Below are 26,731 nucleotides of genomic sequence, written 5' to 3' on the forward strand. Positions count from 1 at the left end.
GCCCTGGGGGTTGGTAGAAGATGCCGATCTTCATTTCCGTTCCATTTGGTAGCGGTATTTTGGCCCGTAGAGACTCTACCTTATTTTTCGTTTCCGGCGTGTTCTCTCCAATAGACTCAATTCCCTCTTTGTTGTATAGGACAATACCCCCACTTTTTTGACCTACTCTGTCTCTGCAGTATAGCTTGTATCCTGGTAGCACAGTGTCCCAGACGTTTTCCTCGTTCCACCATGTTTCCGTGATGACGATGATGTCAAGGTTATCTTTTGTGCCATAGCTTCCAATTCCCCCATCTTGTTTCTTAGGCTTCTTGCGTTCATATACATATTCTTCAGTTTGCTGCCTGTTACTTTCTTGCATTTCCTTCCCTCTTGCGTCCCTTTCTGTATTGCCTATGATCCGGTGAGTCTTCCCCGCTATCTTCCTACATGGGATCCTCTGGATATACTTTTTCCCGAACCATCGACTTTTGGTTGACTGTCGGCTTTCCCCTTCTTCCTAGTTAAAAAACTTCTCAATTTCTCTTGATGTTGCTTGCAAGTAGCCTTGTTCCGTCTACGCTGAGGTGGAGTCCATCCTTCCTGCATAACTTGCTCTTCCCCCAGAACGTCATCCAGTTGTGCACGAAGTGGAATCTTTCTTCCTCACACCAGTGCCTCATCCATGCATTGACTGCTTGCAGCTCCATCTGCCTCTTCTCATCGGCCCTGGGTACCAGCAGGATCTCTGAGAATGCTACTCTCAGCGTTCTGGTCTTCAGCTTTCCTCCTAGAATCCGGAACTGGTCCTTCAGTCCTTCTCTGCTATAGTTCCTGTTGCTCACGTTGTTTGTCCCCACGTGGATCACCATCACCGTACCTTCCTCTTCCATGCTGTCGATGCAGCTCACTATATCTTCTATCTTGGCTCCTGGTAGGCAGGTCACCAGCTGATCTTGTCTTCCTCCCGCTATGTGGTTTTCGACTTGTCTGATGATAGTCCACCACGACGATCACTATCCTCTCTATCTTCTCTTACCTCTCTAGCCGCAGGTCCGTGTCCCTGGTGAATAGCCATTTCTCCAGCTGTAGGTTCGTGTCCTCTGAGCACTTCCATCTTCTCTCATCCTGGCATTGGTTTGCACCGGACTAGTCTTCCTGTGGGTTCCGTCCTCTGTTTCCGGTTTTGCTGCTGCATCACCTATTTCTTCCCTGTGGTTGTCCTCCAGGTGGTCCTCACTCACTGTAGGTGTATCTTGGCAGCTGCACTGTTGTTGGTGATTTTCCATGGCCTCTCTGTATGCCTGCTCGATGAACTTCTCCAACTCCCTGACTTCTTCCTCAACTGTTTCCTCTGTCATGAAGTTTTCTTCCTCTCTGTCCTCCTCTTCCACTGTTCGAAGTGCTTCTAGTTCCAGTATTCTGCCCTCCAGGACTGACTTGCTTCTTTAGGCCCCCCCAGTTCCTCGCATCGAATGCATACATAAAACCGCCTCCCAGAGGGGAGGTAGTCATACATATGGCAAACGGTGCAAAAACTGGAGTAGCTCAACATCCTGCTTCTGTCTGCTGCATCCATTGCTGTCTGCTTGCCGGTCTGTCATCTGAAGTGGCTTCTCCTTATGTAGGAATCTGTGTAGCGTCCTTGGTGTTACTGTGAAGTCCTTTCCTTGATTTTAAACCTGCTACCCTTGTTGCTTGTGTGTCCTCTGTGTCTGCTGTGTGATTGCCCTCTGTTACTACTGTGTTTATCTACTGCTTGTCTGTCCTGTTGCCCTTGTGGTACTTGCCTGTGTAGATGTCCTTTCCCTAGTGTTTCTTCTTTGCAGTGCTCATCCCTTAACCCTTTCAGGACCAAGGGACATATTTGTCCCATAACTTTAAAATCCTATAAGTTTTGATTGGGATAGTCTACAGTTCTAAATTTGATATGTACGGATTCCATATGATACTGCCTTTATGTAAACAAACTGGTTCCGACATTCATTCATTAGCGTCGTTGCCAGATTGACGAGAAGATTCACTTGCCACACTGTCCATAAGCCAGAAGTGTGATTTAAAAAAAAAAAAATAATGATATTTCACAAAAAAAATCAATTTTTTGGCATCTGCAAGCCCTTTTTACCATAAAAATGTCGTCAAAACCACAAAAATTGGCCTACGATCCTTATGGTCCTGAAAGGGTTAAGGCCCTTTACAAAGGCGCTCTCGCTAAAGTGAGCGCCTTTAACGTTCGCCTTCCACGTGTGCCGAACAGCTGAGCGCCATTGACCCCTCCCCTTTTAAGGGGGAGCTCTGGTGGATGATGTCGGGAGGGTGGGCGGAGCTACCTCTCACCAATGCCACTTGCTCTCTCCTGCCTTCTCTTCCTCCTTCCTCCCCACTCCTGTTCTCTTCTCTGCTTTTCTTTCCTTCTCCTTTCTTGCCTCCTACTTGCCTGCCCAAGCCTGTTTGTCCCAAAACAGGCGATAGTCCCGTTCTGCACTGAAATCATCATAAACAGGTTAAACATTCAACAATCAAATCAAACATTTAAATAGAACAAGTATAAACCCCAAAAGTGTTGCAGTAATAGTATAGGCTATAGACCTTGAAAGCCTGACTAGCATGCATATGGATTCAAACTTTCTGACACAGATTGTAAGCAGGTGCAGACCACAAATGACAGGGCGGGGCTCCAGAATGACACAACTATCAGAAAAGATATTAGTAAGATAGGAACCTCTGATCATTCATTTTTAGTAGTTCAGTTTTATTTTTATGTATAATTCTAAAGTTGCATATGTATGTCTTGTGTTACCCGCTTAGAATTGTAGGATAAGCAGGATGTCAATTGTTTAAATAAACAAACAAATAAATTTGTCTTTCTAGTGCAATAGGAGTGCGGGATGTACAAAAGCATTCACAGAAATCTAGGATGGGACCACTGCACCGGCCCATAAAAATGAGGACCCACAGGTGGAGTCTCTCCTTTGCCGCAATATCTACTCTGCAAAAATTTAAGTAGAATGGACCAAGTAACTGCCCTACAAATCTCCTTGGGGGAGACTGCCTGAGTTTCTGCCCATGAAGCAGCCACGTTTCTAGTCGAATGGAAAATTAGGTTCTTACCTTTGGTAATCTTCTTTCTGTTAGGCCCCAGAAGATTCCATACTGTATGTCTTTCGTCAGCTTCAGCCACACACATCTATGCTGTAACCAGACCCTCATTCCTGCTATATATCTGATTGGGAAACTATGGAAAACCTTCCAGCACAAATTGAGAATCTCCTCTAAAATGGAGACAATCACCTCTGCACAATACAGCAAAATCCAAAGGAAAAAAGCAGAGTGTGCCTGATCTTCAAAACTCTCTTTACCCAGCCAACAGGAGCAGAATGTACTTCTTAGAGTAGGAAACACAATGGGCATAATGGTGTCATACAATATCATCCCCGACCTAGACACAAGAGTGGCAAAACATCGTGAATCCTCATTGCAGAAGTCAACCTAAAATTCTCCTCATTCTGGGTGTGCAGTGACTTTAATCTACATGAAGATGACCCTGAATGCTAAAAAGTCCAACAAATAGTCCAACAACTGGAAGGTATAAGATTACACCAAACAGTGAAGGAGAAAACTCACACTAAAGGACACACATTAGATGTATTATTCGGCAGAGAGGAAGATATAAAGGACTTCAACCCCACATCTATGAAAGTGTTAGGGACAGACCACCACTTAATATGCTTCAAGATAAGACAACCAAAAAGTAGGAAACAATCAAAAACCTCCAAGAACGAGACCAAAAATAGGGAGAGGATTCAGTACTGGAATCAACTACCTCCTAACTTCAAATCCCTTAATGGACTTTTGAGCTTTAGAAAAGCAATAAAAACCAACCTCTTCACCTGACTCCTCAGGACAAGCTAGCATTCAGACTGTTACTTCAAAACCACTGTATTCCAATAGATGTTCAACTGACTCTTTCCCTGTGTACACACTATATGTCTCCCTGTGCATGCTTCAGGCTCCAAGTGTCTGCCAACTTACGGTACCCTATTACCTTAAGTCTTCTGTCCCTTGTTAATTGTAATATGTCTTATTGCTACCATGTAACCCATCCTGGGCTCCTTAGGGAGAACGGGATATAAATTGAATTAAATAAACAAACAGCATCAAATTCAAAAACAAACTGGAGATGCACCTCAGAGAAGTAAAACCCGAGATCAGAGACCTTACAGAACGGGTGAGACTATGGGATGAGGCACTGGACTGTAGTCTAGAGCAGTGTTTTTCAACCGCTGTTCCGCGGCACACTAGTGTGCCGCGAGATGTTGCCTGGTGTGCCGTACGGTCAGGGCTGCCATCAGGGCAGTACCACCAGTCCTGCATTAAGGGGCCCGGGCTCCCCCAGGGTCCTAGGCCACAGTCTAGGGAGAGGGGCGGTCCGCCCCACGTGGACAGGAGAGAGCTGGACGGGGGACCCGCAGAGTTCAATACATCTCGAGCCGCGAGGCTCGTCTTCTGTTCCTGCCTGCCCTGCAGCTAACATATAGCCGATCGCAAGCGTTCCCCGATGTCAGCGCTGACGTCGGAGGGAGGACTTAAGCGGTACCTGGTGTCCAGTTTACTCGGGACAGCAAGGATGGAGTAAGGTGTCTCGAGGCATCGAGCGAAGGTCTGGTCCAGAAGCTTGTGCAATGGAAGCTTAAGGGACTCAGCGGGTGGTTGAGGGAGGCGCATAGTCTCCAGGTATTCCTTTGAGAATTTGGAACCCGTGTCCAATGGTATGTCCATGTCCTCAGCCATCTGTCGGAGGAACGAGGAGAAGGACAGTTGATCTGCCGTTGCCTGGCTCCGTGATGGGCTCGATGAGGTCAAAGCTTCCGGGTACGCTGGGGACAGGGATAGAGATGGTGAGAAAGATCCCATTGTGTCTTCGAGTTCTGGCATCGTTGGAGGTGAATAGTCTAGGTATGCCTGTTTCCGCCAAGGCGAAGCGTGCTTGGATGAATGTCTCGAGGAATGCCTCGATTGGTGTCGAGAGGTTGGCCTCGATTGACGGGATGAGGCAGGCTTCGTTGAGGCCCCCAGGTAGTGGATGGGGCTGGAAGCGGTCGATCGAAGCAGGGGTTGCTGCCGTAGGGGCTCGAACCCCGTCGGGGTGATCAGTTCCAATGGAGGCATTCGCAAAGACTCTGCTCCTTGCATCGAGTGAATCGGCTCCAATGGAGGCACTCGCAAAGACTCTGTTCCTTGCATCGAGTGTATCGGCTCCAAAGGTGGCATGGGCAAAGACTCTGCGCCTTGCGATGCATGCATTGTTGCCAGACCAGACACTCACAGAGACTCTGCTCCCTGTTGAGAGTGTGTTCCCCACTGAGGCACTGGAGGCGGCTCGACCTCGCAGGAGGCCTCCGCGTGCCCAGGCTGGGTTTGGGAAAGAAGCCGAGGCCCCAACGTGGTAAAAAGCTCGATGAAGTGCTTCTGTAGCATGGTCTGGAATGAGGCCGGCAAGGATGGATCCGCATCTGAAATGGGACCACCTGCGCGGGCCTCGCATTCCCTTGGAGCAGCATGTGAGTGCTTGGACTTCGAGGCCTTGGGCACTTTCAACACGACTGGGGGAATGGGCTGCTGGGCTACCTGACATGAGGAGGTTGAGGAAGGCATCGCAGCACCACATCAAGGTCCCAGACCGGTAACAGATGCTTAACATGCAGCACCTGTCAAAAAACGAGCAATAACTGGATACAACGTTAACTAGAACTGACTATCCAAAGATCTAGCAACTGGCGCACCGTAGTGTGAACCTTGCCGGCCCTGTCCGGACTGCCCTCAGGAGAAGACATGAAGAAGTCTGCTGGTGGCTAGAAGAAATGCAGTCGAAGACCTTCCCCGAGTACCTCTAGAACCTAATGGTCCAAGGTTATCTTCAGCTGTTCCAGAAGGAAGGCAGGCAGTTGCCCTTCGATTTGGGGAGGCCTCGCCATAGCACTGGTGTCAATTTTCTTTTGGAAGGGACCGAAGGTCAAGAGTTGGAAGGCTGTGGACGCGATGTACCTCCAAAGTGAGGTCTGTAGGAGGGGGCAAAAATTTGGCCGTCCTGACCGCCTGGGCGGACGAGATTTAGGGCCAGGAAGCACTTTATGCTTACAATCCTGCACACTTGCCATAAGGTCATCCAAACCCTGGCTAAATATGAGTGAACCCTTGAATGGCAGCTTGCTCAGAGTAGCCTTGGATGAAGAATCACCCAACCACTGGCAAATAACATTCTCCTAGCAGAAAATGAATAAGCTCCCAGCATAGCAAAAACCTTCAAAATATCATAGTGGCGTCTGCCAAAAATTCACTCCAGAGACCAGGAAATTGAGATCCTGAAGGACAACCTCCTCAGGATCCTGACGAAGTTTAGTATGACAAGCCTGGGCCACAAAAGAAGTGGCCGCTGCAGTTCGCATCCCCATCACAGCAGAATCAAAAAGACGATTCATGACAAAATCCAGTCTATGGTCCCTGACAGTGTTCCCTCTAAGGTGAGCGCATGAGCGATCGCTCACTATTTTCAGTGGCGTCGCTCATACACTTTCCCCTGTTGCTCACTCGAGGGCGAGCGGAAGTGAGAGGAAGCGGCGGCGGCCTGTATTTTAAGTGGAAACATGCAGCGGCGGCTCCTCTCAAGATCCTCGACTGCATCAGACTTCCGACGCAGGTGGGGATTCGTGAGAGGAGCCGCTGCCATGTCTTAAGTGTCATACCAAGGGGGGGGGGGGGGGCGGTCTACCCTGGCTGTGCACCCGCCCTATGGCTGCAGTCAGAGAGGAAGTTCGAGCTAGCCAATCGCTGCCTGGCTGGGCGGAACTTCCTCTCCGACGGCAGAATTGACGTCGGGGGATTGCTGGTTGGCCCGACGGTGGGAAGCAGAGAGAGCTTGGGGCAGCCGTGGCGGTGGCTTTGGGGCCTGTTTCTCCCGATGGTGGCAGCATAAATTTGGTCTTAATAAAACACAATATTTTAAATGGTTGCAATTGAAGCAATCTATTCAGGAAGAGTTCCCTGAATGGAAAAACCTTGCTAAATATCACAGTTTGGAATTCTTATGTTTCCAGATGGACTCAATAGGTCATAAAGCCGCACAGTGGTATAAATTAATATCCGGATATATAAATAAAAAACCAAAAAATGGTCTTAGAGACATTTGGAGCATTGAGATAAAAGCACCAAATTAGTGCATCTCAATGGCCACGACTTTGGTCTTGGAGGCTAAAATGTACACAGGCACAGCCCGCTTTCTCATGAAAGCCTGATACATCATATCCACAAATTCTGGTGGAAAATAGTCCCCAGCAGCCAAGGCCGATCTGCGGGACTCCAATTTGGAGTGTTTTGAAGACTTATGAGAGTTATCCCCGGAACTGCGCTTGCATTTCACGGAAACGTCCTCCTCACCCAACTTTGGCTTCCCGGATGCTGAAATCGCATCCCCGGTGGAATCAGATGTAATTAGAACCTCCTCAGAGGAGGATAGAGTGGCATGCATGCACGATTCACGCCCCTCGCGGGCAGCAGCGCATGTAACACATGGCTGCAAATCCGCAAGCCATCTGCCACATTTAAGGCATTAATCCATGACATCCTGTCCTGAGGTGTCCATCTGTGAAGTTTGGAGCAAAAACGAAGCTTCTAAGTCCAAAAAAATAGTTTAAAAACTTTAAAGAAAATCCCAGATGGCCTCCGTGGGTGCCAATTTTAACAAAAAAAAAGGCCATTAAAAACACAGGAAAATGCAAAAAATGGCGAAATTAGGATTTTACAGGTGGGAGGGACCAGGGCATGCAGGGAACCCCCCCCAAAACCACGATTTGAGGACCCCCCAAAAATCGGCAAACTCTGACTCACAGACACCAGAGATTTGTGCTGCAATGAAAGTCTATGGCAGCCTGCAACACACAGTACAAGCAAGGAGATCAGTACTGCTGAATAAACTAGATTTTTTTGAGGACCCCCCCAAAATCGGCAAACTCTGACTCAGACACCAGAGACATGTGCTGCAATGAAAGTCTATGGCAGCCTGCAACACACAGTACACGCAAGGAGATCAGTACTGTTGAATAAACTAGATTTTTTTCAGGTATTCTGACCGCCTCACCTTCCCTGCCACCTCAGATCACGACCACCAAGACCCCTCAGGGAATCAGGGAAGATAAGCGACGTGGTTCTGATCCCAGCATACCTCATCAGAACTGCAGCAGCCTGCGCTCTACCCCTTTGCGGACGAACCAGGGGAGAGATGGCTCCCAAACCTGGAGACCCGATCCAATCTTCAGGCTGTCCAGAGGGCTTACTGCAGTTTCAAGCTTACAGAGCACCCTCCGGAAGCAGACAAAATTTAAGATGTCTGCAATCTTCCGCCGAAAGATCACTCGCACAGAGTTGATTCGCAGCACGTGGGTAAACCCGCAAAAAAAATAATCAACCAAAAAACTGGGAAGTGAAAACAATCACGAGAAGAATTAACTGATATGATACCATGCAATGAAGCTGCAGGAACAAACTGGGCATGTCAGGAAGCTCCCGGGCAGGTAGCCCAAAGAGGAGGGATCATCTTTTAGTTGATGTGCAGCTGAAGCTAACAGAGAAACAAGATCCCATCTGTTCAGCTTCCAGAGAGATTGTACAAGAAATCCCATTGTTCACCATCTCTCTCCCAGTCAGATCCTTCATCATTTTCAAGGAAGCACGAGATCCAGATTTTTACTCAGTTTCTGTTCTTTGTTCCGGTCCTGTTCTCACTAGTTTCTCTTGATGTCTCTTTTTAACATTTCTTCTTCCAACCAAACTCCAGCATTTTCTCTGACTAGCTCCAGTCCCCATAGGCCAATCTCTCTCCCTCCAGCCTGTCCCACTCATCTGGGCCCGTTCACACGTCCAGAACTCTATTCTCCCATCCCCTGCGAGATCCTTTACTTGCTCGCTGAACTTTCACTCGGGGTCGTGCGGGCAACGCAAGTGAAGCAAACATGATGCCTTCAGCGGCCCCGGAAGCTAATCACTCAGCTATAGTTTCCTGTCCCTGCATAGGTGAGAATACTCTCACAGATGCACAACACGGGAAGTCTTTCATCCATTCCGACCCCATGATAGTTGTCGGTGGAACACTATCTCTCTATTAGTCGCTGTTCCACCCTACCCAAACCTGCTCCTCGGTCTTCACAGCAAATTCCAACTTCCACAGCGCGTAAACTGTGCCAGGAAACCAAACCCTACCCTAACACTCGAAAGGCAGCCTTCTCTATGGTCAGGCGCTGTAACAGAAGAAAAGCTTCCAGGGCTCGCGAAGGCAGCATGTTTGTAACGCTGCCCGCGGCCCCTACAGTGAACATGTGCAGTGCTGTTGGAAAGCTAGCAGGGTAAATAGGTACTGGAACCCGTGGGGGGTGGGGTGGAATAGAACTCTGGACAAGTGCATTGAAGACGACTGGCAAAGCCTCATGCACTTTATGACTGACCCCCACCGAATCGGCAAGGTCGATTTTTTTTTTGAATGAATCTATTCAAATCGATTCACCCAAACTGAATCGATTTGAATCGCGAATCAAGCAGCACTAGTCTAGAATGTCTCACCTATTGCACTGGAAATACATTTGCATATACAGGAGCTCTTCTATATTCAAATTCTTAAGCACATCCATTGTAAAAATGATGATAAACTGTCTGGATGTGCAGTCACTAGGATAGGTTTGAGAAGTCCTGCCCTATTTAGTATGTGCTTTACTTCATTCTCATTGTACAATTTGGTCATCCATTGATAAAATGTGCACAATCCAAGACTAACCTGCACCAGCAATGACAGCTTTCAATGAAGACTCATTTCTTCTGCGCTGTTCTGCCACCTCCTGCTGCAGTTGCTTTATCTTCTCCAGTTCCTGTTCCTCTGTGCTCTTAGGTTTATTAGCCATGTTCTTTCTCCTGAGAAACCAAAACTCATCAGTAGGGACACAAGAGATCTATAATCTACCACAATGATTCTCAAATCTATCCCGGGGACCCCCAGCAAGTCGGGTTTTCAGGACATCCATAATGAATATTCATAACTGAGATTTGCATGCACTGCCTCCAATGAATTCAAATCTCTCATATAAATATTCATTAGGGATCTCCTGAAATTGCAAACTGCTGAGGGGTCCCCTCAAAACAGGTTTGAGAACCACTAATCTACCAAAACCGCTTTCTGCCAACACTCATAGCAACCTATTCAGTAATTGGTTGTTTGTCGCTTATCCCTTATAGCTGAGCTTAAAGATGTAACACAACAAAATGAGGACCCCATGTTAAGAGAGCAAGGCAAAGGAAATGAGTGCAACTAACAAGCTAATAGGAATATGCATTACAAAGTACTTATGTTTCTCCCTAAGACTTCACAAAAAAACAAGTTGAGAATAGAAAAATAGAAAAAAAAACAACATCCTACAGGTAGGTGAATGTGAATATAGGTTCATAGTGCTAGATCCCAGTCCTGAATCCAATTTTATTTATCAAACTTATAGTCCATGTATCCCAGAAACATAAGCAAGTTACAATAAAACACACGTAAAAAGTAAAGCTCAAATGACCAGGAAGAAACTACTGGGAAGAAAGGAGAAATTAAGTTCTTACATGCTAATTTACTTTCTTTTAGCTTCTCCAGACCGGTAGAGGTAAATCTCATCATGACCAGCAGGTGGAGACTGAAACAAAACTGTGGAATAGCACAAAAGAGATACCTTCCCCTATTCCTATCAGTCTGCCAAATAGCCAAGCAGAACTAAGAACTGGAAACAGAAATAAACAATACTCCGAACAGGAGTAATAACTAACATACCAAAATGCTGTTGGAAAATGCAGAGTTGAGATACCAGAAAGAAAATGTCCCTACAGCTCGCCAGCTAAGCCAGCCGAGCCACAGCCGCTGTTCTTCAATTCTCCCCGGCCATAGAAAAATACTAGAACCTGCAGCAAAAAAACAAAAACTGCCTGTGCAACAGCCACAACAACACAAGAATAGACAGGGTGGGGACCTCTACCGGTCTGGAGAAGCTAAAAGAAAATAAATTAGCAGGTAAGAACCTAATTTATCCTTCTTTAGCACTCTCCAGACCGGTAGAGGTTAATCTTACAAGTGAAACATACCAACACAGTCTCCATCATGGGTGGGACCCCCGAAGGGCCAACACCAGAACACGTTCACCGAACACCGTGTCCTGATGTGCCTGAACGTCTACCCGGTAGTGTCTGACAAATGAATGCAAGGAAGACCAAACTGCAGCCTTACAAATGTCCACTGCAGGCACAAGCGAAGACTCAGCCCAAAAAGCTGCCTGACCCCTAGTGGAATGAGCTTTGAGAAATTCTGGACAGGCTTCTTCTTCAGAAGATAAGCAGAAGCAATAGTCTCCTTGATCCAGCGTGCAATAGTAGCCTTAGAAGCACCATCTCTTTGACGAGGACCCGCTAGAAGCACTTTACAGAATATCAGGCACCACAGCAGTCCGGGCGTCCGACACTGAGAGGCGTCCTTGGAGACTCCATAAAAGACTGAGGGGTGCCGCGGAACGCAGCTGCGTGACCGAAGGGAAAGGCAAAGATAGTTTCATCTTTGCCTTTACTAGGGCCATTGGATCGCCATTTCCAGTCTTTAACACCACCAATGTTGGGAAACAGGACAGTTCCATCTCCTTATACTGCATCTCTCTCCTCGGGCATACCGTCCCCACCTCTTCAACCAGTAATGAATTCTATGGGGAGCTCTGTATCTGCTCCCGAAGAGGAGACAGCTTCACCTCCAGAATCAATTATTATACCAAATGTAAGTACGTACATACAACAAACAAATATATCTTCTCAGAGAAGGAAAACTAACTCCGGTCAATATGGTGATAGAGTCAAGTCAAGACTCTATACCTAAGGACAAGGTTATTTCTCTTAATGATGTCTGGCTGGTTGTGAATAGGATCGAGTCCTCAACGAGCACCGTTGTTAATCTTTGCCAATTCTCATCTAATATAACAGTTAAAGTAAATGAACAACAAACTCTGTTATCTTCACTTACATCTCGATTAGATAAAGTGGATAACTCTGTAGAAGTTTTGCAAAAAACTGCTATTTCTAATATCAAAGATAATTTATCTTTACATAATCAAATGGAAAAGATGGAGAATTTGGCAAGAGTAAAAAATCTTAGAATATTACATTTTCCTATATAACTTAGCACCTTTGGAACTCCTGAAGATGTATATGAGAGATGTTTTAAAATATATTCAGCTGGAATCATTCATACCTGATAACTTATTACATCCCCAGGAGTACCAAGGAAACTGGTGAGGAAGGAGAACTGGATAAGATTGTGTTTCCAGATAGTTTAAATATTTCCCAGTTTCTAGAATCTTCTAAGGATTTGATTACCTAACAAGCAACTTTGTTGGTGATATTTAAAACAGAAATTGAAAAACAACTTATACTTAAATTGTATTTTTTGAATAAACAAGCATTGTTTTGTGGACAACAATTAATGATTTTTCCTGATGTATCCAGGAAGACACAACTTAGGAGGCAACTGTTTCTACAGCTTAAACCTAAAGTTATAGCTGTGGGAGCTACTTTTTTCTTAAAATTCCCTTGCAAATGTATTGTAAACTATAAAGCTGATAAATTTGTCTTTGTAGATCCGTCACAATTGGAGAATTTCTTGATTGATAAGGGTATACTGAAAATTTCAGATACTAATGTAAGTGCTGAAGAAAGTTAAGGACATAATGGATTTGGTCATTTTGCCTGTCAAGGATGAGTGTAAATGTTTTTTTTATAATTTTTATTGTACTTAAGGTTGTACTGAGTGGCCCTTGTTAATGTGGACTTGGCATAAGTCTTAATTAGAATTTTAAGTTGTTTCTTTGAACTGTTTTCCTTTTGCTTTTCCTGATTTTTGTTATTGACGTAACAAATATTAATAAAAATGTGAAGAAAAAAAAAAAAAGAATTTTGGTCTGTCTGTCCTTGACTATTGTAATATCGTCTATCCTACATCATTTAAGAAAAATTTACAACGTATTCAATTAGTACAAAATACGGCAGTACACTTAATTTTTGGCCTGAACAAATATGATCACATTAATCCATTTTATCGACAATTACATTGGTTGCCTTTTGAGGTACGTATTCTTTTTAAATTTGGTTGTCTTTGTTTTATGTTTAAATAATTTTTTATTAGAGCATTAAACAAACCAATCCAATATTCTATATAACAAACAAAGCTCAGCCTTTTACTATATCCCCACCCTCCCCTGTCCGGAGTCCTATGAGAGCTAGTACACATATCCTATATAATAAAAGGCTAACTCGCGCATGCGCACTCCTATTTGTGTGCTTCCATGATCTGTAGTTCCGTGGCCGCATGAGTGCGCATGCGTGAGTCCCCAGCCTTCTTCCCAGCCTACCTTGGCCGTCAGTAGCGGTGGCTCATCTCCTGTGGGGACCTGATGTGTCCTGTGTCCATCCATGGCTGCGGCTTGAGGCGTTTGCGCCAGTTAGGTGCATCGGCGACAGGAGCGGCACTGGCGGCGGAAGGCGGGCTCATGGTCCTGTCGCCGCTGCCGCTCCTGTTCACAGCACGTCGCCGACTCCCCCCTTCCCGTAACAACCGCTACCGCTCCTGTTCAAAGCGGCCTGCTGAGGTTCGCGGCCGGCTGTAACGAACCTCGCAGGCCGCTCTCCACATGGTAGCACGTTCCCTCTGACGCAATCGCGTCAAAGGGAACATGCTACCGAGTTGGAGAGCAGCCTGCGAGGTTCGTTACAGCCGGCCGCGAACCTCAGCAGGCCGCTTTGAACAGGAGGATCAGCCACCACGGGGATCGTGAGAAGAGCCGCCAAAAAAAAACCTTCAGCCTGCTGCAGGCCAGCACGCGGGAAGGGAAGGGGAGGGGCTGAACGGAGCAGGGCAGCTCACGGTAAGAGAAGGGAATGGGGGGTGGGGGAAATGATTCTACTGCTTCAGCAGGGACCTGGAGGGTAGGGAAATACCGCTGCTGCTTCTGCAAAGGAAAGTGGTGGGGGGGGAGAGAGAGAAGGGAATGGGGGGTGGGGGAAAATGCTACTACTACTTCACAGGGACCTGGAGGGGAAGGGAAATACCGCTGCTGCTTATGCAAAGGAAAGTGGTGGTGGGGGGGGGGGAGAGAAGGGAATGGGGGGTGGGTGGGGGAAAATGCTGCTACTACTTCACAGGGATCTGGAGGGGAAGGGAAATATCACTGCTGCTTCTGCAAAGGAAAGTGGGTTGGGAGAAGAGAAGGGAATGGGGGGTGGGTGGGGGAAAATACTGCTACTACTTCACAGGGATCTGGAGGGGAAGGGAAATATCACTGCTGCTTCTGCAAAGGAAAGGGGGGGGGGAGGGAGAGAGACAGACAGAAATAAAGACAGACAGGGGACCAGAGAGAGACAGAAAGAAAGACAGACAGACAAAGGGTGCCAGGGAGAGAGAGAAAAAAATTGCAGGAGGGAGAGAGACAGAAAGAAAGGAAGAGACAGGAGCAGGGAGAGAGACATACATAAAGAAAGACAGCCAGCCATATATTCTAGCACCCGTTAATGTAACGGGCTTAAACACTAGTACAAACATAATTAGAGAGATATTCAATAATTCAAAATACGACTTCTGGCCACAGGTGTCATAGTGTTCAAAAAAGGTTCCCAGATAGCCATAAATTGGAGACCATGTATTGAAGAAAGGTCCAGGATACTCAGACATTCCCAGGATAACAAGGTAATCATCTGAGATCTCCACAAAGGAAGCATGGGAACTGTGGGCTCTAACCAAAGTAACAAAATACATTTGAGAGCAGACAAGATTGACCATCGCAGGAAAACTCTAGTGCCTGGTTGTCTAGGATGATGGGAGTGTAAGACCCCAAAAAGCAGTTCTGGTGAGGGACATACTGTCATCTTCCAAATTTGTCCAATAAAGGTAAATAAACTAGACCAAAACACCTGTACAGCCGGGCAAGACCAAAACATATGGCCAAGAGTAGCTTCATGGTATCCACATGTCACGCAGCAGGAAGAAGAGCGTAACTTAGCTCGATATGCCCACTTAGGAGAGATAAATAATCGAAATAGCAGTTTATATTGCATTTCAAAAAATATATATATATTTCCTTAAAGAAGGCAATCGAGTTACAGCAGTTAAAATAGTATCATCGATCAGTGTAACATTAAGATCCTGTGCCCAGGCGATCTGGTATTTAGTATAATTAGGCAAGGGGGTCTCATCTTTCAAGTAACGATGGTGAAATTTAAGAGGCACCAACATTTGAGCATCTAGCGTATAGGCTGTAGACAATAATTCACGTCTAGAAGTGTCCAAGTTGGATCGCTTGAGGGAATTCACATAATGATGGATTTGCAAATATGAAAACCAATCTCTGTCAGTCAAATCATATTCTCTGCATAGCTGGGCAAAGGATTTAATGGTACCATCTCGAAGGACTAAGTGGAGCAAATATATCAACCCTTTAGATTCCCAATAGGTAAACCGCGAAACCCCCATTCCAGGTGTAAATTGTCTGTTAAAGCAAATAGGCAAGAAGGGGGACTCGCGGTGACTACAAGCATGGAATTTACATATCCATGCCCAAACTCTTCTCAAAGGCATACCAAACACCTTTAGTCCAGGATGAGGATATGTGATGTAGATATGCACTAAAATGATCTCCCAAAAAACAAGTGAGTTCTATAGGGGTATTAGAAAAATCAAGACGTTTCCCCTAAAATAGTCGTTGATATGGCGCATACCACAACTAATAGTTAGATGACGGAGATTAAGTAATCCAAGACCCTCTTTAGAGAGTGGACGCACCATCTGATGGTAAGAATTGTGCCCGGCGGCCCCTCCAAAGAAAGTATTGAAGAGAACGGATGTACTTGGTCTCGTCTCGAATCAAAAAATATAAAGGAAGAGTTTGAAAGACATATATCCAAGAGGGGATCACAATCATGTTAAGTAATGCGATTCTTCCCATAATAGAAAGAGGGAAGGTGTGCCACATACGTAACTTCACAGACAGAGATCGGAAAAGAGGATCTATGTTGATGGCGTATAGGGTAGAAAGATCTAGTGGAATCAAGACTCCCAAATATTTAAGGTGAGTATCAGCCCATTGTACTGGAAAAGCGCCTACCCATTGATTACGAAGATAGGAGTGAGAGGGCATGGCCATCGATTTGTCAAGATTGATAACCAGACCCGAATAGAACCCATATTCCGCTATTAGATCCAAAGCTATCGGGAAAGAACATGCAGGGTTCATTAATATAAGCATTAGGTCGTCTGCGAAGGCCAATGTTTTAAGTTCCTGATCCACTATTTGTAACCCTTCTACCTCTACAAAATTGCGCAAAGTACATAAAAGTGGTTCTAATGTAAGGATAAATAATAGTGGGGAGAGCGGGCAACCCTGGCGAGTTCCTCGACAAATAGGAAATTTCTCACAGGGGATTCCATTGACCAATAGAGAGGCCATAGGATTAGCGTACAAGGAAGAAAGAACGTGGCGAAAAAATCCAGAAACTCCAATATAGTCCAATGTTTGATTCATATAAGACCAAGAGACATTATCAAATGCTTTGGCCGCATCCAGGCTCACAAATAAAGTTGGAAGCGCTGCTTGCTGAGCATGCGCTAAAGCAAGTAAAATCTTGCGTACATTTAACACTGATAGACGTCCTGGGACAAAGCCAACTTGGTCTTTGTGGATTAACAAAGGAATATAGGGAAATAGTCTGTTTACTAATATTCGAGAAAAAAGCTTAAGGTCTACATTAAGTAAAGAAATAGGCCGATAAGAGCCTGGGAGATCTGTAGCCTTATCAGGTTTGAGTAAAAGAATTATAGATGCTTCATTGGCAAATCGAGGAAATGAGCCACTTCGCACAGCCTCATTAAAATAAGACAACAGAGGACCACAAAGCGATGACTCTAAGATACGATAAAATTCACCTGAAAAGCCATCAGGGCCAGGAGCAGTGCCAGTTTAGTAGCCCTAATAGCCTTCTGTATCTCTAATGCTTGTAGTGGACAGTTAAGCTGTAATACTGCCTCTTTCGAGAGACGCAGCATCCCTGAGGAATCTAAATAATCATTAACCAGTTCGGGTGACAAAGAAGAACCTGCAACATATTGAGATGCAAAATAGTTTTTCAAAACATTAATTATATCTACGGTGCGAGAAACAATTGTGCCTCCAGGAGAACGTATAGCTAATATGGGTTTCCTACCTTTGTGCATATCCACCAATCTAGCCAACAACTGGTTTGTTACCAAATCTTGAAAAATGATATTTATGATAGGAGGCCCACCGTTGCATCTTGGAATGGAGCAGGGTAGAGGGTAGCCTGTGTGGATAAATATTTTTCTTTAGTAACCTCTGAAGGCTTCGCCACATAGATGCGTTTGGCAGCGTGTAGTGCCTTCAATAATAGCTTTATTTAGTCTACGTAATCTGGTACTAGTATAAGCTATAATATGTCCCCGAAGGACCGATTTGGCAGCGTCCCAAAATAAAAGGGGGTCATCTGAATGCTGGATATTATTTGAAACATAGTCTTCCCATTGGGCCAAAAGAAATTTTTTAAAGTCAAGATCTTGGGCCAAAAAAACAGGGAACCTCCAATGCCCTGAACAGAAAGGAAGGGCCTCTAGTTGAATATCAATCCAAACTGGAGCATGGTCAGAAATATGGATATGGCCAATTCCCGCCTCTCTAACCTGCGAAAACAAAGAGGAAGACAACAAAACATAATCGAGACGAGAACAAGAACCATGAGCACAAGATAAATGCGTGTAATCTCGTACTTCCAGGTGGAGGAGCCACCAAGGATCAACCAACTCAAGATTTGAGCAAAAAATTTTAAGTATTGAACCTCGTTGTCCAATAGAGGTAACAGGACAGGAAGATCTATCCAACTCAGGTTCCATCACTAAGTTGATATCTCCTACCAAAAGTAGAGGAGTGCCAGAAAAGCAAAACACAACGCAATCAGGCGTTGAAAAAAGGGAAATGGAGAAGAATTTGGTCCATATATCACTAGCAAAAGATAATAAGTATCCCCCACCTGGAGACGTAACAGCAAATATCTACCTTCTGTGTCTTTGTCTAAAATTTGAACACCTAAAGAGGAAGACCTGCAAAGTAAAACTGCCACACCACCATGACGGCCTATAGGGGAAGAGAAAAATACTTCTCCTAACCATGATCTTTTCAACTTGAGGTGTTCCTCGTCTGTCAGTCTGGTCTCTTGGAGGCAAGCAATATCTGCTTTAGTGCGTTGTAGGGAGGTAAGAATTTTTTGTCACTTAACTGGTGTAGTAATACCTCCTACATTCCAGGAGACCAGCTTAAGAGGTGAACCCATAGCTTGAACAAGGAGTAATTTTCCAATTAAAACTAATACAAAAATGCCCCAGGAGCCCAGCCTCCCCCAGAGCTATGCATCTACTAAGTACATCTCTCCATGTTCCTATACTTACAAAATATTTCAATAACCAAAACATAAACTTTAAAGAAAAATTTTCTTGGGACTCCAGATCTACCCTCATTAACCAACCTCACCTCCAAACCTCCCAACCCCACTCCATCCCCAAACTCCCCTCCCAAAACCCTCCCCGAACCCCCCAAGAACAAACCCAATACCAGGCCCACAGAATAATGGATCCCAGAAGAACACAAAATGCAAGGGCTCCCTCCGACACCCTGAGATACAAACAATAAGTTATACAAATCAAAATGCACCAAGAAAAAAGGGTGGTTTCAACAACACCATTTCCAATAAAGATTGTTGCAGCATTTAAGTCAGACGTTAGCAAGTAAACCTATATGGTCATTCAAGATCTCAAAGTTATAAAGAAATATCTATAAATTCCTTGGCCGCTTCCACAGTATCAAAGGATTTCCAGGCTCTATTTAAATATATATTAAGAACAGCAGGATATATAAACAGGAACCTGATCTCTTTCTCCGCCAATGCCCCACATAGGGGCTGAAATTTACGCCTCCTCTCCTGCAGGGCGACAGAATAATCCTGGAAAATCTGAATCTGTGTGTCTTCATATTTAAAGGAGTCGCGACGGAGGCGATATTGTTTCAGGATTTCTACTTTGTGAAGATAGTTATGCAGTTTAGCTACTACTACTCGAGGTCTCTGGCAATCTGGTGCTGGGCGGCCCAAACGGTGCACTCGTTCAAAGCGAAGTGAACCTAAGCCTGGTGGAAAGGGAAATTCAGCCGCCAACCAATCTTTAAAGGTAGATCCCAGCTGCTGGTCTGTAATAGATTCTGGAACACCAACAAATCGAAGGTTATCCCTCCTTGATCTGTTCTCCAGGTCATCTATTTTTTCCTAATTTTCTGCCAATCGTTTCTCTAACTTGACAAGTTTTGCAGTATAACCCTGAGTAGAATCTTCTACCCCAGAAACCCTAGTTTCTAATTCTGTAGTGCGTGCCACTGTTTCCCCCAACAGGGTTTCCATACGGGAGAGTTGAGTCGAAAGTTTGTCCAGTGGGGAAGCTAATACGGCAGTAACTACAGCTGCAAGTTGACGCATCTGACCCTCGGTAAACTCTGAAGGCTGTGCTGCACCTAAATCTGCCATTTTTTCTTCAGCTTGTCTCGCGTCTTGGCGATCGTGCGGTTCGTCATAGCTCCTCCAGATCTGGAAACAAACTGATCCATACGCTGCCGTTAATAGACACCATTCGGTGTGTTGAAATCAATTCGCGGAGGTAAGTCAGGCAGGGAATCAGAGCGAGGCCCGGGAGCTGAAAGGCATGCGACCTCGCTCCTCACCGCATCACCGTTGTCTTTGTTTTAAATCTCTTTATAGTTTGGCTCCGGGATATCTAGCCTCTCAATGTAATTTTTAGACCTCATCAAAAAACACTCGTAATAAGTTAATGTTCATGTATCCTTCAGTTAAGAACTGTCGTTACAATAAATTTTTTAATAGGACATTTGCCTTTCAGCTAGGCAAACTGAACTCTTGGTTAAGCCCGTTTATCTGTCAAACAGATTCTTATAAAGTTTCTAAAAAATTTTAAACACACACTTGTTTGATAAATTTGTTAAATAACTATGTAATTTTCTTCTTGTCATTCATTTTTATTAACCTGTTGTACCTTTCACTGACTGTACAGTTCTTCTTTGTTGTTAACCTCCTGGAACTTTGTGGTTGGGCGGTATACAAGAATAAATTTATTATTATTATTCCATAGTTTTGTTTCAGTCTCCACCTGCTGGTCATGATGAGATATATACCACTTGTAAGATTAACCTATACTGGTCTGGAGAGTGCTAAAGAAATACCCTTAATTTATTTTCAAAATCCATTTGTCATTTTTGTGTCATAGGCTACAACTTGCTGAAAATTTGTAACTTCCTTTCTACTGAGCATACTGACCAAGAGGTCACTATAATGTATTTCCCCGACTCCCACCTCTCAAAAACAAGGATAATTTGAATTAACTTTGCCCCCTCTAGAGAAACCTTACTGATTGCAGATGGGAAGATTAGGTTCTTGCCTCAATCATCTTTTTTCTAATAGAAAGGCATATGAGTCTTGAACCAGTGTGTTAGTCTCCTATACTTGTGAGTTTGTAGAAGGCATCTACCTTTTTCTCTCAGCTCTGCATCTTTAATTTCTGGGCTGTGCCCATTTCCTCAGTTTATATCAAAGCACTTGACAATTCCAGATGTTGTCTGTTATTAAATAACAGTATCAAACTACAGACTCTTCTGAAAGGAAATAAAAACCATGTTATTTACAAAATGGCCAGATATTTCTTATGGTAATCCACCTTGAACTTAGAGAATTGCGCGGGGACAGAAATCCCACCCGTCCACACCAAAATCCCACCCGTCCCCACCCGTCCCCGCGAGGAATCCCCTCTGTCACCACCCTTCCCTAAAAACTTCAGAAATAGTTATTTTATTTAATTATGCTACTGAATTAAAGGCTCTGGTAGAGACCCATTTACAAATAAGCAAAGAGACTTTATTAATTTGGAAATATTAATTGGGAAGAATACATACTTTGTAAATGGGTTTCTACCAGAACCTCTAATGTAAATATAAAATATACTCAGCTGATGAGAACCCACAAACTGTCAGCTGAGGACTTCCTTTGCAGTTGGCCGGGGGTCCCTTTTGGCAAGCTTGGCAGGCAGCAGTAGCGTCCCCGAGTCACAGATGCTGGCACCTCAGTGGCTCATGGATGCTGCCAGCGACTACTGCGCATGGTGGAGGGGAGTTCTGGCCATCTCTAGAGGAGGTCCTCTGCTGGCGGTGCTTGGGGATCCCCACCAGTCACAGCAAGGGTCAACAAGTACTTCAACACTGTAGAAATAAAACCAGAAATGCATTTCCTTTTCTTTTGAACACAAAACAAAGACATCTGCCATATACATTTCCCAAATATTTTAGTCATTAAATTCCATTTTTTATCTTTGTTGTCTGGAGACTTATTTTTCCATAAAGTTGGTCCCAGTTTCTTTTTTCCGCTTTCCCATCTTCTGTAAATTCTTCTGTTGCTGTCCATTGGTTCCCCTACCATGGTCCAGCATTTATCTCTTTCTCATCTTTTGTGCCTGCCCACCAGCCCCATGCCCAACATTTCTCCTTCTATCACCCCTCTCCAGCACTATGCCACATCTCTCCCTCCATTCCCTTCACCACTGTCCAATATTCCTCCCTCTTGCATCCCTTTCAATCTGTCCCATTGTTCCCTTGCCACATTTCACACTCATCTTTTTCTTCCCTATCATATTCTGTACCTTCCTCCCTATGTCCAAAAATTCTCCTCTTTCTTCCATTTGCCGTATGTACACAACCTTCTCTCTTTCCCGCTCATTGAAACACCCACACCTAATTCTCTCTTTCTATTCCCTCCCCCACCTCAGCATCTCTTTCCCTCCCTTCCTCTCTCCCCAGTTCATGACTTCTGTGTCCAAAAATGCACTCCCTTTCACCACTTCATTCGAGTCCAGATAACAGCAGGGGTTGGAAGCAGCCTGCAGCAAGCCATATGTAGCCGACCCAGAAGTCTTCCCCCGAAGTCAGAGCCGACATCGGAGGGAAGGCTTTGCATCAGTCTGGCGGCGGCTGAGATGTCTGGTGGGAGGGGGTAGATACTGGATGTAGGAGGTGAGAGGAGACAGACTGTAGATAGAAATGGGGAGGGATCAGACACAATGGATGAAAGGGGAAAGATAAGACAAGCTGGAATGCCTGGGGAGAGAGAAAAAGACAGATGATGGATGTAAAGAAAAGGAGAGGGGAGGAAGACATTGAATGGAAAGGAGGAGAAGGGGAGGATATGGATGGAAGGGAGGAAAGAGAAAGATGGAGCAGACACTGAATAGAAGGGGGAGAAAGAGAAATGAAGCAGATGCTGGACTGAAAGGGGGGAAAGATGGGCAGATGCTGGATGGAAGGGGGAGAAAGAAGGGTGGATAATGGATGGGATGACAGAGGGGGCAGAAAGGAGGAAGAGAGGAGACAGATCAGATGCTGGGCAGAAGCAGCAGACAGAGGGGCAGATGCTGGATGGAAAGAGGGGGAGGGGCAGATGCTGGATGGAAAGGGACCTCAGGTCAGCATCTGAATGGCCGTGCAAGTCTACATGGGTCCAAATGGTGCCACACACTGCTAGACCCCCCCCCCCCAGTCCATTGTGCTTTCTAGAAGCCAGTATTGTGGTGCAGCCTGGTCCCTGCTAGGTTTTCTCCCCCTAGAATGGGACAGACTGTGCTTTTGCCGGCAGAGGCAGAGTGGTGAGCCTGCACGATGGCGCAAACTAGCCCCCCTCCCCACCCCACCCCACCCCACAAGTGTCCTCCACCCAGAACAGGACCGAATCTGGGTTCCCAGTGGCTGAGCAGTGAGCCTACCAAGGCATCCCCTACCGAGAATGGAACCAACTCTGCATTCCCGGCCTTTGTATGAGGGAGGTCTGGTGCCCCAGAGTAAGAAGACTTAGAGCCATAGAGCACGAGACTCCCACGGGGATGAAAACAGCCTACCTAAATTCTGGCGATGCAGGCATGCAGCTTACAAGTCCGGCGTTGCGGCGGGAAATAGCCATGCTGAGCAGTGAGCTCAGCACGTACACAGATGAAAGCCTTGCTTGCTGATTGGTCTGGCGGCCCCGCCCCGCCGTGCCACCAGACCAATCAGCAAGCAAGGCTTTCATCTGTGTACGTGCTGAGCTCACTGCTCAGCATGGCTATTTCCTGCCGCGACGCCGGACTTTTAAGCTGCATGCCTGCATCGCCAGAATTTAGGTAGGCTGTTTTCATCCCCGTGGGAGTACTGTGGGCCAGGGGGCGTCCCCGTGGGAGTCCCGTGGGCTGGGGGGGGACCCGCAGGTTCCCCATGATCCCCGTTCCCGTGCAGACCTCTACTTGAACTGAAAAGATAAGGCAGAAAAGAACATGTAATGTAAGAGACGACATAAGGAGGTGGGAAACAGGGTACTCCCCAACCAACTAATTCTGTTCTGATCTGCAACAAGTCAAAGGCAACAAATCAATGCCAACATAATTATAACTGAAAACAAGATGGAAATGAATAAGCCACCTAAGTGCAACCACCACCAACACTTATGTAGCTATCAATCCTCTTACTTTTTTCACTGGAACAAAGAGATCAATCAGTACTCTTTGGATCTATCTAACAGACACCAACATCAGGAAATACATACATATCTGAGCTAGCAAGCAGACTAATTGAAATCTAACAGAGTGGGCCTTCAAGACTCATATACCTTTCTACTAGAAAGAAGATTATTGAAGAAAAAAACCCAATCTTCTCTTCTAGTGCAAAAGGCATACGAGTCTTGAACCAGTAGGATACCAAAGCAGTCCCCTGAGCCTACAGCGGGGCAGATGAGCTTGCAGTGAGCACCATGAACTCAAAAGCGGCATCCTTTTGTGCTGGCATGTCCACTCTGTAAAGTACTGTGAAAGTATGAAGGGTGAACCATGTAGCTGCCCTATGAATTTCCATGGGCAACACAGCCCGGGACTCTGCCCCAGAAGCCGCCACCATCCCTTCTAGAGCATGTTTTCCCAACAAACGCTGAAGCAATAGCTGTGTGAATCCATCTCGCCTTGGTAGTCTCAGGAGACTCACCTTCTCAGGTTCCACTGCTGCTGGTGACAAACAAGTTAGGAGGAGCTGATTTTCTTCTGGAGTTTATTTGGTTGCTTTACAGAGCCTAGCAAGCAGATGGTCCATTGGAGGGGGCCTTCCTGGAAAGGTGCAAGCCTTAGAGGTTGATATAACCATACAAAAGTAGGGCAGATTACCACAAAAAGATGATCTGAGACACAAAATTAATTTGTCACCGCAAGGTAATGGAGAAGAACTCTCCTAATATCCAGCAATGCCAAAATTTTGTCTTTTTTAAAAATCCGTGGGATGAAATGCGGGAAGTCGGATTTCCTGATCTATGTGGAAAGCAGAAACCACTTTTGGCAGAAAGAGACCATGAAGAGGGAGACCCCTGCCTCCATTAATCTGAGGAAAGGCTCTCTGCATGACAAAGCTTGTAACTCTGAAACCCTTCTTGCTGAAGTGATTGCTACTAGAAAAAGCATCTTAACGGTAAGATCAATCAGAGTCTTCTCTCACAAAGGCTCATACAGAGCCTTACTGAGGGCCTGCAAAACAAAGTTAAAATTCCACATCAGGAGCAAGTGTCACAGAGGAGGACACAGCTGCAATGCTTCTTTCCAAAATCTGGCGACATCTGGATGAGAGGCCAACAAAATCTTTTCTACTCGAGACCCATAACACAAGAGTTCTGCTACTTGTACTTTAAGGGAGCCAGTGGCCAAACCGTTCGAGACCATCCTGAAGAAACGCTAGGACCATAGGCATTGGAGTCTTCTCTGGAGGATATTCTCCTTAGAATATCCACACAAACATTTTCCAAGACGTAGCATAGACAGTATCACTAATTTCTTAGATCTGAAGAAGGAAGCTATCAACACCACCGAGTTGCCCTTTCGTGCTAAGGCTGCATGCTCAACAGCCATGCTGTAAGCCCAAAGCATTCCAGAACCTCTAGGGCAAAAGGACCCTACGAGAGCAGAATCAGATGCAGTGGCAGTTAAGACCTGTTGTCAAAGAGGGATAGCCTAGGATTGTAACTTGTGCGCCCAGGAATCCCACTCTATCAGGGAGTCAGTTAAGAAACCAGTGCCCAAGAAGCTAAAAGGGAAATGGGTTTCAACCAGGCATAGCCAGCTCTGGACAGTAGCCCTAAGTTACTTTGAGCTGCACTAGCTCTGCAGGAAAGTATACTGGAAACTGCCTCATGTACACTACTCCTTTATCCAGTGATATCATTGTAAAGGTATGATCCTCAGCCTTCCTATTCAGGCATAAACCCCTGTTTGGAATTCTCTGGCAGGATAAGACAATTCATACACACTCATATATTATTGATGTATCAGAAGCCAAGCCTCTCAATCCACTGAAGCACACAAAAGTAGGATAGCTAGAAATGCAAGATATTTGCTAACCCCAAACGTGGATTAATATGTTATGGTTGAAATAAAGAGTGGGATGGGGGGGACGGAGTAGAATAGCAAAGTAGTAGCCCAAACTTCATTCTGCCATAGAAGAGCAGCTAAATGCCTCTTCCAACATACATCACTTTTTGCTTTTTCCTGGGAGGATGTAATTCAGTACTTCCAGATGAGACTGTGTGTCTTTCCGCCCGGATCTTTGCAAGCTTTTTGTTTCTCTCTTGTCCAGACAGCCTCTTGGATGCCCTGAAAGAGAGCGAGTAAGTTTGCTAAACATTTTTCCAAGATTACCTAAAATAAGCTTCATTGCTTCAAAGAGTGTGCGCCACACAATAAGTCAAGCAGATGAGCCTAGTTTTACCTCACTGGCTGCATTACAGTAGCAGAGATCCCAGGAGCAGAACCTGTTTTGGAGGTGGCCCGCCACATTTCCAATGAACAGAATATGTTGGATGACGACTCCATCTTTGTCTTGTTGATCTCAACATTCTCATCTATAAAAGAAGTCAGATAGCCATGCAACTTAAATGACATTTTAAAAATGTAATAAAAGACAAAAAAAAAGCAGCTAGACATGAAGATGGGAGAAATAATGGAGAGAAAAGAATTATTCTCAAGTACAGTGATTGTCTCTCTTGTTTCCAAATAAAAAAAAAGCCTTGTCAAAAAATCATTCCATGCCACAGCCTGGAGCATTACAGGACAAAGCATCTGCTGCCCTGGGCAATGAAGCAGAGAATTGGGATCCATCTGGTTGTTATAAGCACCCAGACATGTGACTAAAATGAACTTGGCTCACCTATGTACACTCTCTTTTCCAACCCAACATCCCCTCTTTTCAAAAGTCTTTCTATCCAGATCTTCTTCCCTAATGTATACTCTCCCCCAATCCTCTCTCTCAGCTAGTCAACATTTGTACAGCTCTCTAACAAGTGAACCTCCATCACCCTGTCCCCACCCAGTACCTCTAAGCCACCTCTCACCTTCCCAAGTGGTTTGCTGTCAGTACCACCTTTGGTATCGCATGGCTCTCAGAGACTGAGTCAGTGTTTATGAACTCCTTCACTGTGAGCCTGATGAGAGCAGCAAATGAGTTTTGATGGTTAAAGTTCATTTAATATCACTCAATGCCTGAACACA

At 45.3% G+C, this 26,731-nt stretch overlaps 1 protein-coding gene across 6 annotated transcripts in view; it reads right to left on the reverse strand.

The window, feature by feature from the left end:
* Nucleotides 1–26,731, reverse strand: part of TPX2 (TPX2 microtubule nucleation factor) — a 221,505-nt gene that overhangs the window by 132,435 nt on the left and 62,339 nt on the right. For all 6 annotated transcript variants that reach the window (XM_033962526.1, XM_033962525.1, XM_033962529.1 and 3 more), the window contains exons 5-7: nt 25,953–26,085; nt 25,715–25,837; nt 9,800–9,933 (exon numbers count right to left, since the gene is read on the reverse strand). In XM_033962526.1, the coding sequence (XP_033818417.1) occupies nt 9,800–9,933; nt 25,715–25,837; nt 25,953–26,085 (390 nt within the window). The remainder of the gene's footprint in view (nt 1–9,799; nt 9,934–25,714; nt 25,838–25,952; nt 26,086–26,731) is intronic.

The sequence above is a fragment of the Geotrypetes seraphini genome, chromosome 11, assembly GCF_902459505.1.
Source record: "Geotrypetes seraphini chromosome 11, aGeoSer1.1, whole genome shotgun sequence".
Taxonomy (NCBI): domain Eukaryota; kingdom Metazoa; phylum Chordata; class Amphibia; order Gymnophiona; family Dermophiidae; genus Geotrypetes; species Geotrypetes seraphini.